This window comes from Carassius auratus, chromosome 43 (genome assembly GCF_003368295.1).
Source record: "Carassius auratus strain Wakin chromosome 43, ASM336829v1, whole genome shotgun sequence".
NCBI lineage: Eukaryota > Metazoa > Chordata > Actinopteri > Cypriniformes > Cyprinidae > Carassius > Carassius auratus.
This window is the reverse complement of record NC_039285.1, coordinates 1,970,161-1,992,311: the sequence shown is the minus strand read 5'-3', so window position 1 is coordinate 1,992,311 and position 22,151 is coordinate 1,970,161. Positions and strand designations below refer to the sequence as shown.

The following is a 22,151-nucleotide window of genomic DNA, read 5'->3' as shown; positions in this document are numbered from 1 at the left end:
GACATAATTTGCCTTCAGGTCAAAAGAAATAAGAATTATTCTATAAATATTTAAGAATTCTTTAAGATATTTTGAATATTTTAGAAATAATAAATAATTTAATAAAATAATTTAATATATTTAATATGTAAGTAAAAATAAAGGGCAGATGCTCAACCCACTGTAAAGGAGGTTTAACTATAATTTCTTTTATTTTTGGCCAACTTTAAACGGTTATTCTACATATGTAGTAAGGTTCTAAGAATAAAACAGAGCAAATAAAGCATAATTATATTAATAAGAACAGTATTCTTCCACGAAACAATGTAGCTCCTCAGAAACAGTTGTGGTTGTTACAAAGTGGTTGCCGAGCAACACACAGAAATAAACAAATGTGTATGTTACATTGTAGAGTGATTCACAACAGCTTGGAACGCAGCTCAACCAATCAGAATCAAGGACCGGAACTCTCCCTTTTATAATATTGAACCACTGATCTATATATATATTATAGATCAGTGTATTGAACACAAAATGCTCTTTTAATTGCACAGCAGCCCTAGTGAACACAAAAACACTGAAGAAATGAGTGTGTGTGTGTGTGTGTGTGTGTGTGTCTGAGAAAACTCTTTCAAAGCAGTTCTTCATCAGAGTTCTGACGGGAATCTTATAAACCTGATGCTGAAAGTCTGGTTTTCAGATCTCTTTCCTCCCTCCCTCCCTCCTTTCTGTCTCCTCTCTTTCTCTGGCTCCAGTCTCCTGTTAGCACTCAGGCGATTCGTCCCGCTCCTGCGGCTCAAACCAAACCGGTCCAGTCGAGTTCAGCGAGCGCCGCGGCCCAAACCTGCACCGCTGTGAGCATCTGTCCTGTCTCTGTCTCTCTTTCTCTCATCAGCATCGCTTGTTTTATGTTCATGTAAGCTTTCAGAGGAGAAAACAGAGTGGATTTAATATTCAGATTTAATTCAACAATTCAAACAATAAGATATAAGAGGCCATGCTGTAAATTGAGAGTATTGTCACAGTTTGACAGTTTTGCTAAGACTTTATTTTATTAATAAAATTGAAATTTTTTTGTTAGTGGTTTTCAACTTCTCAGTGAGCGATTATCCTCAGCAAACTTACAGTTATTTAAAATTTGACAACACAAGCTTTTTAAAAAAGCTAAAACAATTGAAAATCAAGATATCAACTTTTTTTTTTGTCCCCTCAGCAATCAGTTTATTTAAGAGCCAGGAATCTGAATATATGAGATCATTTTTAAAGTGTGATTTATGGTTATTGTCATTAACTAAAACTAAACCGTAAGTAGAAAACATTTTTATTAAAAAAAACAAAAAAAAAAAAAAACTTTTATTTAAAAAAAAAAAAAAAAAAAATTGAACATTTATAGATGTACTAAAATTACTGAAACTAAAACTGATAAATTAAAAAGATTAAATATTATACAGACATATTTTAAAACAAACAAAAATAACAATAAATATGACAAAAACAACAAATTTATGAAACTTTTAATTAAAACGGAAATTAAAAGAGGGGGAAAAAATCTAATTGTAACAAAAATTATAATAGTATATCAATGAAAAAATGTCATAGAAATATATAAAATGGTAAGAAGTTATTTAAATGTTTAGAATTAATATATTCAATTCTGGTTATGTCAGGCTCTGAAATATTATATATTAAATATATATATATATAAAAAGACAAAAAAACTATGATAAACTACTATAGAAAAAAGTAAATTAATTATTGATAAAAAGAGCAAACTCTGAAGAACATTCAGCTTTTGAAACATTTGGAATTATTCCATTTTATTTAATTATTTAAATATGATACTTTCTGTAAATAACATTTTGTAAATGAGCAGCGCTGTCATTACAGCAGGAACTCCTCTGTGTGTATTTATAAAGTTGTGTTTTATTAGATCTATAGACAAAGAACAGACAGGATTAACTCAGCATGTCAGAGATCGAGAGAGAACTGTGAGTCGTCAGGTGCTCTGAGTTCTCCTCTCACTCTCTCTCTCTCACTCTCTCTCTCTCTCTCTCTCTCTCTCTCTCTGTGGCCGTCTCTCCTGTTCTCTGTGGCCTTGCTGGCAGGCAGACGTCAGCTTGTGTTTATCTCTGTGTCTCTGCTCCTTCCTCCTCTAGAAGGGCCCCGTGGCAGCCGCTGTGGCAGTGACAGCTCCCCAGCAGGTCCAGCCGGCCTCGGGTCCCCAGGGGCCCCTCACTCAGATGCCACTGGCCCCACAGAGCGCAGCCGCCCCGGCCCCTGGAGCTCCGCTCGTCTCCCAGGTCTGTGTGCCCCCCGTATCCAAGCATGGAAGTTGCTCTCTCTCTTTATCTATTCTTTTTCTCAGCTCAAGTGAGTGACTGTTGGACCCCTGGAGCCTCACTGGTTAACTGTCACACACACACACACACACACACACACAGCTGCCTGCATGTTCACGCATAGACAAAAGACATCTGGGCATCACATCTGCACACAAACACATTCATGCATGTTCACAAACACTACAATTCAAAAGTTTGGGGTCAGTGTGATCAAACACACAGTAAAAATCTCAAATATTATTAAAATATAAAATAACTCTTTTGTGTGTGAATATCTGTTAAACTGTAATTTATTTCTGTGATGCTCCGCTGTATTTTCAGCATCATTCCTCCAGTCTTCAGAGTCACATGATCTTCAGAAATCAGGAAAATATGAGGATTTACTGCTCGAGAAACATTTCTGATTATTATCAATGTTGAAAACTGTTGTGCTGCTTTATAGAACATATTTATGTAGAAACCATGGTACATTTTATTTTTCAGGATTGAAATAGTAATCTTTTATGACATCATAAATGTCTTTGCTGTCACTTTAAATGGTTTTTTAATGCATCATTGCTGCATAAAGTATAATATTTTTCAAAAAGATCAAACTGACCCAAAAAGTTTTGTATATCCAGGTGAATCTCAAAAACCTGTCAAGAACACAGTTTTTATTTTTTTACACCTTTGTTTTTTTTTTAAGAACATTTTGTTACTTGATTCTCATGTCAATTCATTATATTATCCTCCCACGTTTTCTTTATTTTACTGCAGAAAATGCATTAGGATTTAATTACTTATTCATAATGTGATAAAAATAATGATTATTTAAAATTAGAAAATATTTATACATAATGATACTATTAGTTGTTCTGTCTTTAATTTATACAGATTAAAAAAAACTAATTTTTGTTACAGTAATTTATATCAAATTATCATCCAGATTCTCTATATTAATGAATATTGGTGGCAAATTGTGTTTACTTGTCATGAAAATAATGTCACAATTCCTAAAATCTAAAAATAGGCTTAATTTCCTTTTGATTTTGTGGTGTAACATTTGTGGAAAAGTTTGCATGAGATATACAAATAGTATTTGAGTTCAGTAAACCTCAGTCAGTGTGAGCGTGACACGCCATCAGCCCTAAAAAAGATTTTGATTGACACTTTCTCTAACCTCAGATGATTGACAGCTTTGTAGCATTAAATGGAATTTAGATGATTTCATTAAAATACTTGATTTCCCCGTGAGGCTCGATCGCTGATTATGACAACAAAAGCACAACAGAGCGTGCGTCTGTGTGAGTCAGACACAGATAAACTGTTTACTCACACGAGCGGCCGTCCAGATCAACACACACACTTCATCTCGACTGAGACACATCTAATTCAACAACCATCTCTCTCTCTCTCTCTCTCGTCAGGAGATGCAGGAGAACGTGAAGAAGTGCAAGAACTTCTTGGCCACGTTGATCAAGTTGGCATCCCATAATTCCCCTTCCCCAGAGACGTCTCGAAACGTGAAAGCGCTGGTGCAGGATTTACTGGTACGTGTGCCGCCTCTGCTCCAGAAATATCTGAATTCATCAATCAACAGTGTGTAGAATGTTCTTTTTCTTTCTTTAAATGTCCTCATGAAAGGCCTCATTTTACACCGGCCTGCATCATATTTACTGAAAGAAATCCAGTACTTTATTAATAATTCTGGATGCTGATTTCAAAAATAGTTGCTTGAGCACATCACACTTTCTCACAAAATATGAGGCATTTCATAGCATTATAGCTTTTACAACCATTTGTGCGAAGAAGAAGTCTTTTTTTATATCGTAAATATATCTAAACGTAATTTTTGATTAGTGATATGCATTGCTGAAAATTAATTTGCATTGGGGATTTTCTCCATTTTTTTTTTTTTTTTGTGCACCCTCAGATTCCAGATTTTCAAATAGTTGTATCTCGGCCAAATATTGATCCTAATAAACCATGCATCACTGGAAAGCTCATGTGTTCAGCTTTCAGGTGACTCATAAATCTCAATTTTGATAAATAAACGAATATACGAATGCCTAATGCTGGACAGAAAATTACAGATTTTGTAAAAACTTTGTTTATAAACTTTTTCTGGACATTAAATGGAGTATTTGAACATACTTTCCCGATCCTTTGCAGATTGCAAGTTAAGTTACACATGCGCATTAATTTTCGTCATTAAAATCAAAAGACATTTGATCGCTTTCGTTATTTTGATAGGTGCATTAAATTGATATATGTGAATATATATAAAACCATGTGTATATAGTTAAACCAAAATGTATTCAGACACCTTCAACTTTTCACATTTTATCACAGTTTATTCGCTATAATTTAGAAAATCGAGAAAAAATTTATAATATTAAGCGACTTACAGTGCATTCAGGCTAACATTTTTATTATATTATATTATATTATTTATTGTATATTTATTATTATATATGTAAACATACTACACACACATACAGCATATATTGTGGAAATATTTACATCTATTTACACATCTACTGTATATTTATATTCATATAATTTATTTTATAAATAAATATATTTAATATATAAAATAACATATTTTCTGAAATATATACATGCATGTGTGTGTATTTATACATACAAAATAAATATACACAGTACACACACATAAATTATGTAAAAAAAAATTTTGGATGTGCTTTGAAAATGAAATTAGACTCATGAAAGGTTCATTTGTTTTCATCCTGCACTAATCAGCTCTTCTTCCTGTAATTTGCATGTTTTTTTGTTTTTTACTCTACACATTGGTATCAATCTGTGGCTCAGTAGTAGAGCATTGCATTAGTAGTGCAAAAGATTGTGGGTTCATGATGTCAAATGCATGAATGTAAATGTAATCTGAACATCTGCTGTCGCTCCTCTCAGGATGCAAAGATCGATCCGGAGGAGTTCACCAGCCGGCTGCAGTCCGAGCTGAAGTCGTCTCCGCAGCCGTACCTCGTCCCTTTCCTGAAGGTGTGTTAACATGTGTGTTCCTCGCGGTCAGTAGCCAGCAGACGTGTCCAGCCAGGCACAATACGTGTCACATCCTGCCCGGTCTGAACTGGCACGCTAATGCGGCCGCGCTGTCATGCAGTGTTAGCTCGCTTACGTCAAAATCCTCCAGAAATAGCCATCGTCAGCCCGAGGTGTCCTCAATGATTGCTGAGGTTAATGATCTCTGTCCGAATCTTCACACACTGCAAATGGAATTGAAATTACAGAAGTGAGATCCTTCTGTTACTGTGAATGATTCAACAGGTTAATCTAAAGTTAAAGTTGGTTTTCTGATATTTTGGTCTCTACTAGTAGAGTATTTGTAATATTATGTCGGTAGCTAAGTATTTTTCATGATTAGAAATGTGCAAAAGCTTTCAAAAAACAGTAGATTCATAGACACAGTCAGGGAAACACATTCAGGAGTTTTTGACATGATAAAAATCAGGCTTTACATTTTCAAAGCATAACATTAGAACAAGAATTGTGTATATTTTTATTACGTTTGCACATGATGCATTGCACCTGTTTGCATAAATCTCCAGAACAGAAATCGAAACACTGGTTCTTGTGTTACTTTAAGATTTTTGAAAGAAGAGATTTTGGATTTCTCTTTTTAATACTCAAACACACGGGTTTCATGAATGTATTTGATTTCAAAAGTGGGGACACATTTTGTGCATCAAATGTTTATTATTATATATATATATATGCATATTTTGTTTATGGTTGTTAATGCAAGTGTTTACTTTGAGACTAACTCTCTCTCTGTGTGTGTGTGTGTGTGTGTGTGTTTGTAGAAAAGTCTCCCTGCGTTGCGTCTGTCTCTTCTGAACAGCCAGCAGTCTCTCGCTCAGCCTCCGCAGCCCAATAAAACCAGTGTGACTCCGGTTCAGACGAGTGTGAGCGTGCGTCCACACCTGCCCAACAGCACCACCGTACTGCCACAAGTATGCACTGAGATCCCTTTTTTAATATGCTTCACTTCTCTCTTTCTCATTCATATAATTCAGCAGAAACTATATATGTGACTCTGGACGTCAAAACCGGTCCGTTTTTGGAAATTGAGATTTATACATCATCTGAAAGCGTCCAGTAATGTATGGTTTGTTTGGATAGTACAATATTTGTCTGAGATACAAGTATTTGTGCCCAAAAGAATTTTGATATGGAGAAAATCGCCTTTAAAGTTTTTCAAATGCAGTTCTAAGCAATGCATATTACTATTTACTAATATATTAAGTTTTAATATATTTACAGTAGAAAGTATTTTCATGGAACATGATCTTTACTTAATAAGCAATGCATATTACTAATCAAAAATTAAGTTTTAATATATTTACAGTACAAAATATTTTCATGGAACATGATCCTTACTTAATATCCTAATGATTTTTGACATAAAAGAAAAATCAATAATTTTGACCCATATTATGTATTTTTGGCTATTGCTATAAATATACCCCAGGGACTTGTGGCTTTTTGTGTGCTCCAGGGACACATATAACCATAGCATAAATCTTAGATATCTGTCCCATCTGGAAAACAACAGGCATCAGATACACCTATTTTAAAAAGCAGTTTTAGATGCATTCTTAAATCATAAACATGTTAGACGTATTGTAAGCACTCGAATAAAATGCATCGTCCAGATGAAAATGCACATATCAAATAGAAGTTTCTGTTATATACTGTAGATGTGCTTATTCATATGAATAAAAGCATTTGATGTACTATACCCAGAAGTTTTATTAAAATGAAATAGTCTCATTCCGAAATCATAAACCTTGACCTCATTAACATATTTGCATATCATACTTATTCTTTAATTAAATGCTTGCGTAAACCATTGTTATTCATTTTACATGCAAAGATTGTTGATAAATATTACATTTTATTACTATGCATTGCAATTAATGCATGTAAATGAAAATCAATATACTGTATATATATATTATTTCTCATTATTATCAATGTTGAAAACAGTTGTGCTGCACAATATTTGTGTGAAAATTGTGATCCTTTATTTTCAGGATTCACAGATGAATAGATAAGTTCAAAAGAATAGCATTTATTTGAAAAAAAAAAAAACTTTCGTAACATTATACATGTCTTTATCAATTTAATGCATGTTGCTGAAAACATATTTCTAAATAAAAAAGGTAGTTTTATATTGAATATCTTCAAAAGGCTGAATATTCGTCCAGCCCGAAGTGTGCCGTCATGGACCTGAATACTGTCGTACCTGGGTTTGTGTTTGCGTTTCTCCCCGAGGTTTGTAGGCTCTGAGCTGTAATGCAGCGACAGTCTGTCCAGGCACAAGAAAACAAGTCAGAGAAATATGCAGGCGGAGGGAAAGTGGAGTGGATGGATGAGATTTGCTCGGGGCATCTCTGAGGGTCTCTGTTAGTCTGCTTCCTGTTTCCTGCCCTTCTCCTCTCTCTGTCACTACCTTGTTTTCTTCCTCTCCCTCTATTGTGCTTGGAAAAATCCAGCCTTTGCATTTCAGACCACAACTAGATGTTTATTTTATTAACACCCAAACTCATCTCCAAGACCGCGTGATGCAATTATTTTAAATTCTGTGAATACAGGACAGACACCTAGAAGACTGTGAAATCAGATCTTAACCCTTTTAATCCTGACTTATGAAATAATAGTCAGAAGCATCTAATTGTTTGAAATGGAAGAGTTTAAACTCTAGGCAAAATATTTGTTAGAATTGCATGTGCTTTTTGTAGCGTGTCATAATCAATGCATCAATGGTTCGTTTATGGTTCGTATAGTCTGAGAATATGGGAGAAAAAAACAACAACTTGATTTTATTCAGAGACTCAAACTGAGATAAAATATGCATTTTGGTGCAGATGCTTAACGTATTAAGATTAAATTCTGAAGCTTATGATGTAAATCAATGAGATCTTTATAATAAGCACATTCTAGGGCAAAACAGATATGGATGTAAACTGTAAATCTTGAATGTTTTTAGGGTATCAAGAGGGCAGTGGGTCCTGGAGGTCAGATCCGGATGCCTGTGGTCATCACACAGACGGTGCGAGCAACAGGTGAGCAAACACAACACAGACGACCTTCACATCTAACAATACATTCATCTTTTCCTGTCCATCTTAGTCTGGTGTCTTATATTTGAGCCCTTAATGTGGATTTTCAGCGGGAAAGAGTCTAAAAATACTGTCTTCTGTAGCTGGAGGCTTAGAGCATGCCTCTTAAAATCACGTTCAGATGGACCCTGGCAGTCACTCTGTGTGTGTGTGTGTGTGTGTGTGTGTGTGTGTGTGTCTGTGGACACAGTGAGGAGTGTATAGAGGAACTCTGAGAGACAGACTGAGAGAAAAATATAAAAAAGTGGCGACATGCATAAAGACAAAAGCAGAGAATCAGTAAAAATGCCTGTCAAGAAAAATGCAAGGGACATATTTAACCATAGAAAAAAAATAAAGATAAATTATTATTTTTACTAATCACTCATTTTACTTGAAGCTTTTTCTATTTAATGCATTAATTATGCCTTGTAATGCATGTGATTAATTGTTACACCTTTAGTGTATAATGCATTTCAGATTTAACAAAGAATTTGCAAATATTATAATGCATTTTAACCTTGATCTCAATTATGAAATTAATACCTATTTAATACATTATACATAAAGGGTTCAAGTAAAGTGTTTTTGACATGTATTTGTTATTTATTATTAATGATTATTTATTGCTATTATTTTTTTATTTAAAAGAAAATGAAGGCTGTGTCCATCGTGACATTATTTTCATGAGAATTCGGCACATTTCCCACCAAATTCTCATTAAAGTGTTGCAAAATTACATTATTGTAATGCCAAAATAATTATATTGTACATTTTTTAATATATATATATATTTAATAGATTTATAATTTATAATGTATAGATTTATTTAGAGATTTGTACTGATTCATTTTCTTTTTATTTATAGATTTATTTGTTTGGATGGCTTTGATTTTTTCTAATTTAATACAATACATCACAAATCACTATATCACAGCAATGAGAATCTGTATAAGAAAAAAAGTGAGTTACAAACACTATCTAGAGAGACTTTTGTTGTCAAATTTATTTAATTGTCCAAACAAAAAATATGTATATATATATATATATATATATATAAATATATATAAATATGTGTGTGTGTGTGTATAAAATTGCATTATAATTGCATCATTTTAATGCAGAATATAATGTCTTGGTGTGAAATGTGGCTGGGCTGAGCTGGTTGAGCTCCAGACAGAGGCAAGTTTGATATAAATAGGTGTCTACGTTCATGATAATGCTGTCTTGTCTTTTCCCAGGTACTTTAGGGAAGCCTGCGGTTATCCAGACGGGCAAAAGCCCTGCGGGCGTCACCACACAGCTCTCAGGAAACCAGAAGAACAAGCTGAATGACCCGGGGGGAGGCTCCTTCAGGTGTAGTACCAGCAGCTGACACACGGGGGCAGCGTTTCACCGGTCCTGGGGCCCAGTCTCTCAGCGAGGGCCGACCGCTGCCTCTCATCCGTCTTATGCTTGCTTTTCTGTCTTGTTTGCTCGAAACAGTCTTTCCGAATGTCAGTGAGACCGAACACAAGAGAGAGCTGAAGCTTTAGTGTCTGGTTTACCGGACGATGCTTACTTCTTTTATTTAATGTGTTTGGTCCTTTCAAAAATAAAAGCTAAAATAAAATTAACATATCATTATAGTAATTACAAATATTTTGTATATGTTTATATAATTATAATTTAAATATATATATGCAATGAATTTTTGATTTATCTTTTTGATTGTAACACTTTACAGAAAGGTTCATTAGTAAACATGAACTAAGAATCCATCTACAGTATTTATTAATCTTAGCTAATGTTAATTTGAACATTTACTCATGCATCATTAAAATCAAAAGTTGTGCTTGTTAACATTAGTTAATGCACTTTGAATTTAACGAACTAACAATGAATGACTGTATCTTCATTAACTAACATTAACAAAGATGAATAAATACTGTAATAAATGTATTGTTCATTGTTTGTTCATGTTAGTTAATACATTAACTAACACTAACTTTTTAAAGTGTTACCATTATTTAATTTACAGAAAATAATTTATTAATATATATATTTGTATTTTAAGTCAACAATAACAATGCTATGACATTGATTTGATCTTTCACTTAATGTGCCAGGTAATTTCAAAACAAGCCAAAATACCTAAAAATAAATATCAAATGTATAAAAGTAAAAGTAAAGGAGTTTATACAGTATAGCTTTGATAATTTAATATTAATATTCATTCATACATCATGGCTTCACAGTAAGATACTGTATTTAGCCCAAAGTGTGAATATCGTGGTGACCAGTGAGGGTTAGTGTGTGTGTGTGTGTGTGTGTATGTGTGTGTGTGTGTGTGTGTGTGTGTGTGTGTGTCACAGGTCACAGAGTTCACTCTCTCTCTACCCAGGGCTTCAGCTGCAGGCGCTGATTGATAAACCAATAAATCTTTAGCAGTGTGGCTAATTAAGCTGTCAGGTTTGCTCGGTACTGACGAACCCTTTTACCCGGAGGCGTGTTTCGGGACCTTGATGTTTTTGATTGGCTCCATCGGGTAACAACCGATTCAACTCGAAGCTGTCGTTTAGTTTAGTTTAGTTTAGTTTAGTTAATGCACTAAATTTTCTTAGCACTTAAAAACATAAAATTTGGAAATATAGAAAACATATTAGTTTTCTATTGCTGTGGCTCATTCTGAATAACACTAATTATGAAATATCGGCACACGGCTCCTGTACTCTGTGTATCAGTGTTATTTTAATAATACTATTATATATTTATTATTATTTTCAATTATTTTAGTTTTCTTTTTATATATAAAATTTTGGTTTTATTATGTTTGTTATGTGATTTTGCCATTTTTATTCGTTTTTTAATATTTAAATATTTTTAATATTATTTTATTAGAATTGTTTTTAGGGGAAATGTAATGAAATATATCTTATTTCATAAAAAAAACAATATATTTAAATATGATATTAAAAATATTTAAATATAAAAAGCAAAAAAAAATGTCAACAACTAATAAATAAAACTAATAAAAATAAAAATAAAAATAAAAACCAAAAATAGAAAAACATTTAAATCTAAAATTTTAAATTTAAAACATCAAATATCAAAATATTATGCTTTCACTATTTTGTTTTTGTTTTAGTTTTAGTAATTTTACTTTATTTTACTTGACACTCAAACACTTATTTCAATTAGTTGCTTTTTTTCATCATATATTTATAATTGTTTTATTTAATTTAATTTACCAACCATTTATTAATCATTTTAGTTTTAATCAACAATAAAAACACCCATTTGTATCCATTTGAATATTTTAAATTAAAGTTAAATATAAAATAGTAAATATATTGCGTTAATGATCCATTATTATGTAGGTTTGTGTTGATTTTGAGTGTCTTTTCTGTTTGCTAATGCTAAATGATGCACGCAATACTTTTTGAACTCAAAGCTTATTATAAAACGTATACTATATGTATGTTTGTAAAGCTTATATATTTCAAATACTTATTTTAGCTTCAAATGAACAATGTAATGAGCGAGTGGATACTCATGACTTCTACACCAAACTATTGAGTTGCTCTCATTGATTTCTGTGGCGAGTGGTGGCAGCTAGGCTAACATGCTAACTCTGTGCAGTGCTAATCTCCTCTGTCAGCTCCCACTACGGTGTCAGGACTCATAGACACCCTGCCCAGCCTGGGACACACACACACACACACACAGGCATGAGATGCCAGGGGGTCAATGTCAGAAACAGAGGTCCAGACGCAGATGTAAATGAGAGTGGAGCTGAGTGAACTTTGACCTCTATGACCAGAGCCATGAAGTTTTCAGCAGTGCCTCGGGTGCAAGAGCTCCGCCGCTCTCCTGTTAATGTGTCGTAATTAGGACACTGTTACCAAGTGAACAGGAAAAACGGAGAGAAATGATTGGGTGGAAGAGCTGCCAATCACACTGATGGACTGACACACCTGCCTACAACATGTTAAAAAGCCAACTTTTTAGTTTTACTATAATAGTGTTCATTAATAATATTGAATCAGCTTTTATTTTGATGTTTTAATTTTTCAACTTTTTAATTATTTTAATTAAGCTATTAAGCTTTCATTTATTTTTGTTTCAGTTTCACTTTTGGCAATGTTATTTTTGTTATTATTTATATATTGTTATAGTATTTATTAATATTTAGATTTAGCTTTTATATGTTTTAATTGTATTTTTTGTAAAAGTTTTATTAACCTTTTATCATTTATAATTCTATTTAGCTTTTTTATACTCGTGTTAATTTTTATTGTTATATTTTCAGTTTAATTTTTTATACTTTCTTGCTTTTGTCATTTTTTATTAGTTTAATATTTCTACTTAGCTGGAATTTATTTCATTTGAGTTTTAGTAATTTTATGAGACCTGCCTAAACGTTTTATTTCAGTTAGTTGAAAAGGCATTATTTTCAAGTTCACAATTTTCATTAATTTCACAAAAAATGATTTAAAACATTTAGTTTTAGTTTTACACTGCGACCCGTGGCTCAGTCGGAATTAAAAGCCACCTCTGTTGGAAAAACAAATGATCTGATTTGAGTTTGTTCTGAAATAAATTTCTGATTAAACAAGGTGGTGCCGATAATCTGTTACATTAAACATTCATTAAACATCTGATTTCTTTCATAATCCGTGCACATGTGTCAAAGATGCCTCTAGAGATGTTTTTGGAAGAGAAACTGACATGCACTAATATGTTTACACTGTTTCTAATTCTCCTGTTTTGTTAAATAAAGTCCTCAAAATGTGAAGACAGCTTTCTGGGACGCAGGATCAGTCAGATCCGACAGAACTCGTTTTCACATTCTACCATTCATTTAAAAATACATTTTTTCATTCATGTTTTCTCACATGCACATTCCCATTCTGTTCATAACACATGCACACATGTAGAAGACCAATAACATTTCCATAGGCATTTATAAATAAATAAATAAATAATTTCTTTCATTATTTTTTTTTGCTCAAGTGCACAAATAACTTCTCCATAAACATTTATTATATTTATTTTTTTAAATGCATGTTCCCATTTATTTATTTAAATTGTATATACTTGCATGCAGATTGCTGTTCTGTTCAGAATGCATGTGATGCACATGGGTATTTAACAAATAATATATCCACGATCTTTTATATTTATTTATTTTTTAATTAAATTTTTTAATGTTGATGTTTAATAAAATATTTACAAATATGTTTTTCTTTTTTTTTTTATAAAATTGAAAATTATTAATTTCATTTAAGCTCTGAAAACCACCATGAACAACTTAAAATATTAATAAGTACAAATATTTTTAGTTTTAATATTTAAAGTAGTTTATCTGTGCATGTAAACAACACTGGCTGACTGTAGATTGCATTATTCTACGATCATTTATGCATTATTATGTTAATTCCTCTGTGTAATGCACTGTGAGGTCAGACTGACGATTATGGTGTATCTATAGAGACGATGATGACATCAATGATGTGGCGTCTATGGCCGGCGTGAACCTCAACGAGGAGAGCGCACGTATTCTAGCGACCAACTCTGATCTGGTGGGAACGCAGATCCGCTCCTGTAAAGACGAGGCCTTTCTGTCTACAGGTCTGCTACACCGGCGTATACTGGAAACAGGTACAGCATCTCCACAACCACATAGTGTTAAATATGTGTGTAGAATTATATAAGACGCTTTCACAAAAACACAGAAGTCCATCTGTGAGTTACTCCGGAGCTTTTGTCCTTATTGCATGCTATATCCGAAATGTTCGACTCATCCTTCCATGTTTGTGCAAATAACGAAATGTAATGAAAGTTGAATGTTTGTCAGCGTACATATCCGTGTATCTGTCAACATGCTTATTTAACCAGGAACATTCCTCAGCAAGTGACCACCAACATTTACTTCCAAACAATATAAATCAGGAGTGTGTGTGTAGGACGATGTAGCGCCCCCTACTGGGCCGTGGTATAGCGGCGTTGATGGGCTGCTGGAGAACTTGTAGGTGACAGCAAACCACGGGAGGCACAAATCCTGCCAGCTCGGCTCAATCTGAGAGAAATGCACACACACACAAACCTCCTAAAACTCCCTGATTCACCTTGTGTTACACTTACGCATGCTACTTTAAACAGTTATCATGTATTATACTCTTAGTCAACATGAAATCAAAAATTGCATGCTTTGTATTTTGCGTGTGCATTCCTGTTATTTAAATGTTAGAGCATGACGCTCGCAAGATAATTCGAGGTTCGATTCCCGCGTAAAACATGAAATAATGAAACGCACTTGGAATCAATGTTTTGCTTTGCTTGTTAGTTTGTTTTTGCAAAGCTTTAATTATAAACAAAAATACAACATTAGAGAACAAAAAACATGTGGGAGAATACAGAGAAAAACAAAACAAAGTAAATGGCTCATGAGTTTGATTACCCAATAAAATACATTGTTTAAATGCAATGTTTATTTTAATGCAAAACTTAAATTTGAACAGAAATAGAACAGGGATAAATATAATACAGATAGATACATTTATACAGAGGTAAAAAAGTAAGTGGGTCATGAACCCGTGACCCATTTTTGGTTTGTTTTCTCTAAATTCCCCCACAGGTTTTTTCTTTTTCTTTCTAAAGTTGAATTTTTTTCTGAATAAAGCATTCAGTGGGAATCATACTCATGACCCACTTACTTTTTTACCTCTGTATAAATGTATCTATCTGTATTATATTTATCCCTGTTCTATTTCTGTTCAAATTTAAGTTTTCATTAAAAAAAAACATTGCATTTAAACGATGTATTTTATTGGGTAATCAAACTCATGACTCATGAATAATGAATTCTAAAAATTTAAAAGCTTTTTTTAATGCAAAATTTAAATTTGAACAAAAATGCAACATAAAAAAAGGGGAATACAGAGAAAAATAGCAAATACTGCACAGTTAGGTTTAAACTGAAGGTGTCTAGTTTTGTAAATCTGTTGTTTACACATCATACAAAGACATCATCTAGCACCTTATAGAATGCAATGATAATCATTTTGGATAAAAGCGTTTGCCAAATGCATTAATGCAAGTGCACTTAATGTCATTCATGCATGTTGCCCTAAGAGTCCAGCTGCGTGTGTGAGGACTTCTGTCCATCTGGAGTGTCTCATGTAAACCATGTCAGATCAGAATGATTGTGTGGTTGAACTGATGCGCTCCGTCTGCAGGGACTCAAGCTCTTCTGGCAGATTGTTTATAGGTGACGGGAAGCATAGGTTAATTTTGATGTTTCTAAGTTTTTAAACACAGGTAAACCTGCATGAAGACATTTACAGCAGCTTGTTTTTTTAGTTCCCCTAAATGCTTTTAAAGAGCCGTGGCCTTAAGAAACTCTTCATGCTTTGATATTTCTATGATGTTTTTAACCGTTTAGTTGTTCCTTTCTAAGATCTGGTTTCCATTCATTAAGGATAGTCTTAGCACGTTAAGTGGCTGATTTAAATAATTGGTGTGATTTCCTTAAGATAACAGTGGAAGAGAACTTATGTTAATAGCAAACCGAGATGGGCACTCGACTTGCATTTTTCTACTTCAGACTCGACCGAAACTCTTCAGGCTTGACTCGACTCGACAAGAAAGACTCGTGAATATTTTAAACACAACTCAAGTGTTTTATCCTTAAAAACATGAAAATAAAATCTAGCTTTAAAGCGAACATGACGTTTTATCAATCCAAAATTGCTTTTTTAAAAATATGGCTTTTCTCTCTCTTAGTGTGTGTGTGTGTGTGTGTGTGTGTGACCTTAATTGAAGTCCCCATGGGGAAACAAGCTTATAAACAATTTATTCAGATGCAGTATGTAATTGGTGTTTTTCATGAATATCGGCACGATTGTAATGTGATATAGATTTTAATACAATAGTTCAATAAACAAGAAGTTAATATTATGTGAAGTTTTAGACACAGTATTGTATTATCTGTTTCACAAATGAAAATAGTTCAAGCCACAGCAGATCTTTTGTGCGAATTAATATACTTTCTTTTTTGATTCAGTGAACAATTTATAAAGACAGTCACTTGCTTCATCTCCGAATGAATCATTGGTTTGAAGGAGTCGGTTGAAAGATTAATAAATAAGCTTTCCATTGATGTAGGGTTTGTTAGGATTGAACAATATTTGGCCAAGACACAACTGAAAATCTGGAATCTGAGGACGCAAAAAAACAAAAAACAAAAAACAAAAAAAAAAAGATTCCTGATCCAGATTTTTGGCATAAAAGAAAAATCAATAATTTGACCCATACAATGTTTTTTTTTTGGCTATTGCTACAAATATCCCCCAAAGACTAAATTATTTTATGGGGGGGGGGCATTCTCAACTAAAACTGATTAATTAGAATTATAACTAGAATTAGATTGATTAGTGTCTAGTGGCTGCATCATGGTGTTACACATGATTTTGAATATGAACGTGCCTCCTCAAATTAATAATTTAACCATTATGTAAAATACATTTGACATAAATTGTAATTGTATATCTATGTATTTTTGTATCTTGGATTAACTCAATTTGAGCTTCAATTATTGTTGTATCCCTGGAACATATTTTATCTTAATAATACAACTTTGTAAATATGATTTTTAAGGCCAAGAATTTATTTGCAGCAACTCATTAAAAATCCAGATTCGACCCAGACTTAAAGACTCGAGACTTGACTCAGATTTTAGATGAAAGACTTCTGGCTCAGACGGTTCGCAGCGGTCTTTAAAAACTGGTGCTAATTATCCTTTAAAAGAAAAAATCGTTTTTCATAGGAGAGTCTTTGTTTTTTCTCCTCAGTATCAGTGCAATGGACGAAGTTGCTTTCGATTTATAATCTCTTATTTTTCTCCAAAATGACTCAGACTGTGCTATTCATATATCTGCAGTCAAAACTCAGAGATCTCCGTATGGACTCAGAATTGCTCGTTTTATAGCTCCTGTATAGACTTTCTGTTTTTGTGTTTCTTAAGACATTTTAGGAGAAAAAAACTGAGACAGAGTTGCTTGAGCTCTTCTGGGTGGTTGGATCAGATTTGCTGACCTTTCCAAACCACAGAGTCTCATCCAAACTCAGAAATCTCAGGAAATCAGGTTTGGAAATGATCCTCTGAACATACGTGTGTTTTAAATGCAGGTCGTGTCGGTTCATCATAACAATCTTTGTTGTTTAAACACACATTGGACCTAGCAGATTTATAAGACAGGACAGATGTAATTTACTCTCGCTGAACTTCCTTCCAATACATCTGCGCGGTGATGTGTTTTGTTTGATTACTGATGTTTTTTCGTAACATCTGCATCTGCTTCTTTCTTGTTCCAGCGAAGAGGTTCGGAGTGACGGACGTACCGCTGGAGGCTGTGAACTTCATCTCTCACGCCACTCAGTCCAGATTACGCACGGTGCTGGAGAAAGTCTCCTCCATCGCCCAGCACAGAATGGACTCGTCTAAGGTACCAGATTTGTGGAAGAGATGCTTTTCTTATTTAAATACAGTGTTGGGGAAAGTTGGTTTTAAATGCAATGCATTACAATATTGCATTACTTCCTAAAAAAAGTATCTGCTTTTCATGGAAAGTGATGCGTTATATTACGTTACATTACTTTTGTGTTCCATTTTCTCATCTGGGCTGGGCTTCCTTGTTTGTTTTTAATATAAAACGTTTGTTTTTTGCCCGTTTCACTCTGAAAGTGAAATGAATAAACCCCAGGCTGAAGAAAATATAAATGCACAGTCACACACACACATTGTTTTATTCGTCTGCTCATAGCAAAAACTAATCAAACATCATTAACATGAAAATTAATTTTCATTTGCATTCTGACTGGCTGTTGCATTGAATAACTTGACTGGTTTGCTGTAGTTTTTCTTAATAAACTTTCTATTGTTAGCTCATTATGCATGTCTATGTGTGCAGTTTTAATGTTTAAATGCATTCGATATATGTATATATGCAATCGTATTGTAAAGTATTGCTGAAATGCTGCTGTTGAAGTGAAACTTTTGGGACACTGAAGTAGACAGGTAAACAATTCAGTTTTCAAACCCCACACACATTAAACACAAGAGACTCGCGTTAACGGAAACCCAAAACAAACCCACAAAGGAGGAAAAGCAGGTGGCGGAGCGCTTTAAAAGCTGTTTATTTGTGTACATGGCGAAGAGGAACGCCATCACGGACGCACGTTTTGTTTTCTCGTTTTTCTGTTTGGTCTGTGTTGTGGCTTTTTGTTGCGTCTGGTGCTTTATAAATGAGCCGTACGAGACGCGTCTGTGTGAAGAAACTGACATCAGCAGAAAACAAGAGCGTCCTGAAACCGGCACGGCTGACTTCATAGCCATCAAAGAACAGGAGAGACGGAGACAGGGATGAGAGGAGAGACGAGCTAATCAGAAAATAAAGAGAGGAAGGGATTGCGCAAATCATCGAGGTCGTGTTCTAAAGTAAACATGTTTTTTTAAATCTCACCTGCCTGAGAAGAAAGTTTTCATCACGGTTGAGTAATAAACACTTAAAATGTGTCTGGAAACTTCTCCTGACCTCTTTCTCTCTGCAGGAAGATGAGGGGTACGAGCAGGCGTCTGATGTGCGCTCGCAGCTCAAGTTTTTCGAGCAGTTGGAACGGATGGAGAAGCAGAGGAAAGATGAGCGAGAACGAGAGATTCTCCTCAGAGCGGCGAAGGTAATCTGGCTCCTCGTGGTCTCTAAGATCCTCTCGTTTCTTCAAATGCATGGGTTAGATCACCCAACCCTGTTAACTCTTAAAAATAAATAAAAAAGGCCAGCCACCACAAGTATTTTTGGTCATTAAAGTGTAATGGCACCCAGAATATTTTGTTGTATGAATATCTGAACATGCATTATAGCAAAAACTAATTTTATTCTAGCTTCATGCAATCTTTTTTTATCAACACTTAAGTTTCAAGCAAATATTTTGAACCAAAAACTGAGAAAATCGTGACTACATCTGGATCAGATTCAGAACACATTCAGAGCATCACAGTCCTGAACCACTTCCTGGATCGTTAGGCAGTTTTGATTTAAATAAGGATTAATGTTTGATGAATGCATTATTTTACATATGCATCTGCTTACCAAAGTTAACCATGGTTTTACTACAAATAAAACCAAAAAAGCATGGTTGGTATAGTTAGTTTTGCCACATTAACCAATTTGACCATGGTATTTGTAAACTGTGGTTAAACAAATGGTAATCAATACACCAAAAAAGCATGCTTACTACACTTTTACCATGGTTATTTTCCGAAAAATGTGATTCCTTGTTTCTGCTTCTTCTTTGACATTCAATCTTCTTTCAGAAAACACAGAAAGCCGGAAAATTTTGTCAATGGAAAGAGTTACTTTTCAAGTTGCATCTATTGAAAATCATGTTTTTCAGTTTTTAAAATCTTTTTCTTATTGAAATTGACGTAATGTTGTGTAAAATTAGTTGCATCATTAAATTGTATTTCATTTATTGATATTCAGTTGGCCATTAGCTGTAATCAATATCTTTATTAATCAAATCAGTAAGACCAATGAACCTCAAAAATTCATCTTATTCATCAGGATTTCTCAAACTGGGGTTCATGAGTTGAATTAAAAATATGAAGTAATTTGAAAACAAACCAATCAAAATAAAATTATTTAAATTATTTAATATACATATTTTATTTCATGTCATGTGACCATTAACCAACATCAGAGACCCGTGTACATTTGATTTTAGTGATAAATTATTATAATGTTATTTTAAAATATCATGTGCAGTCAATATTTTAGGTCAAAGTGCTTCGTCTGACAAAAAATGTATAAAACACCAGCCAATTAGATTTTTTGAGCCACAAGTTGGTTTGATGTTATTTCAAAAAATTTAGCATTAATAAAAGTAAATAAAATTATCAGATGGCTGAAACTTGTAATAAATCTGGGATTTTCATTGCTTTTTCGCCCTTTAGAAGAGGATTATTATAAATTAACTAAAAATAAAACCCATAAAAACTATTTTGTTTCTTGAAATGAAATAAACTCTTAAATAAAGTAAAATAAAATATAAAAGCATATATATATTTCAGTTAGGTGCCAAAGCAACATTTTTCTTTTCATTTAATTTAACAAAAAAATGTGTAAATAATAATGATAATAATAATAATAATAATAATAATAATAATAATAATAATAATAATAATAATAATAATAATAATAATAATAAATATAACAAAAATAAATTATATATATATATATATATATATATATATATATATATATATATATATATATATATATATATATATATACAACTCAATATTGGGATGTTACAAATTAATTATTATTAATTATAATAATAATAATGACTAAAACAACAAAATTACAAAAACTTTAAAGTTAACATGAAAACAGAAAATACAAAAATAAAAACTATATAACATATAATTCTTAATAGTATCTTAATGATGCTGAGCACTGACATTAGATGAGCTTTGGAAAGACATCAAGTCAAAAATCATTTTTGTATAATTTGTTGTTTAAAAGAAATCAAATAACAGATCTCCAATTTCTGTCTAAATCATTCTGCAACATATTTTACAGATACAAATTACAATAACAAAATAAATTGGCAATGTTAGTTTACCCAAGAGTGTTTTTATTTACAGAGAAGTGCTCTTACTCATCTTTCTGGCCTGTTATCTTCTGATCTGATCCTGTGAGATGACCAGGAAACACAGGCACCACAGTAAAATATCTCAGCTCGTTTCTGTCATTAACTAATATAGCTCAGAGACGATGACCCGCTGTAAAGATTCCTTCGCATGGCCGAGTCTCGCCTCCCTTCAGCCTAACGGCATCATTATGCCAAAGCTCGGCCGCGCGGGAGATTATATCTCCCAAAACGAGACCGTTTAGCTCGTACTCGAGTGTGAATGGCCACGCCGACCTCTGTGACTTTGGGCCTGAATGAGACGTTACACAAGCTGAAGTATCACAGTTGTTAGGGATTTCAACTCTGCTGAAGCCTAAAACGCGATCAGGGAAACATGCATATGTGTTTCCAGCTCAAATGCATCGTAAACGTTTCGTCTGTAGCTCTCTGAACTCCACAAATCCTTGCCAGCATAGTCTGGAAACAACGAATAAATGAATATTGACAAGATAGAACAAACAAATCTAGCTTTTTTCGGGGTTGAGATCATTCCATTTCAAGTATGACTGGAGTCACACACACACGATTTACACATTTTATCAAGATAGTTTCCACAAATGAACACAACCTTTATGAAGCCTAAATGCGATCAACAGAAAGGGAACCACATGGTTGTAAACTTCAATGTCCGCTAAACTTTGGACAGCTTTTTCAATCTTTAAGACAAGATGCTACAGGCAAAAACATTGTGTTTAATTTGATTTTGGGCTAGTTGGCTTTTCATATAATTTTAAAATACACTTTTAAGTGTTTGTTTTATTGTACTTTATCTATTTCAAGTACATTACTTTTTCCTCCACCTCAGCAGTACCTGTTTTATTCTGAAGAGTTTTACTGGGGGGTTTGTTCACGTAACATCTGCCTGATTTTATACATTTCATTCTTAAAGACAATGTCAAAATGTATTTATTTATTGTTCTTTCTGTTGACAGCGTTTTCTAATTGATGGAGAGATTAAAAAGAGGAAAAA

At 33.3% G+C, this 22,151-nt stretch overlaps 1 protein-coding gene across 4 annotated transcripts in view; it reads left to right on the top strand.

The window, feature by feature from the left end:
- The window catches only part of LOC113061409 (transcription initiation factor TFIID subunit 4-like), a 69,937-nt gene that overhangs the window by 7,685 nt on the left and 40,101 nt on the right, over positions 1–22,151 (top strand). For 2 of the 4 annotated variants that reach the window (XM_026230484.1, XM_026230487.1), the window contains exons 3-12: positions 735–833; positions 2,136–2,279; positions 3,728–3,850; positions 5,232–5,321; positions 6,143–6,292; positions 8,332–8,407; positions 9,685–9,799; positions 13,917–14,086; positions 17,801–17,931; positions 19,037–19,162. In XM_026230484.1, the coding sequence (XP_026086269.1) occupies positions 735–833; positions 2,136–2,279; positions 3,728–3,850; positions 5,232–5,321; positions 6,143–6,292; positions 8,332–8,407; positions 9,685–9,799; positions 13,917–14,086; positions 17,801–17,931; positions 19,037–19,162 (1,224 nt within the window). The remainder of the gene's footprint in view (positions 1–734; positions 834–2,135; positions 2,280–3,727; positions 3,851–5,231; positions 5,322–6,142; positions 6,293–8,331; positions 8,408–9,684; positions 9,800–13,916; positions 14,087–17,800; positions 17,932–19,036; positions 19,163–22,151) is intronic. The other 2 variants (XM_026230485.1, XM_026230486.1) reach the window with 2 other exon arrangements.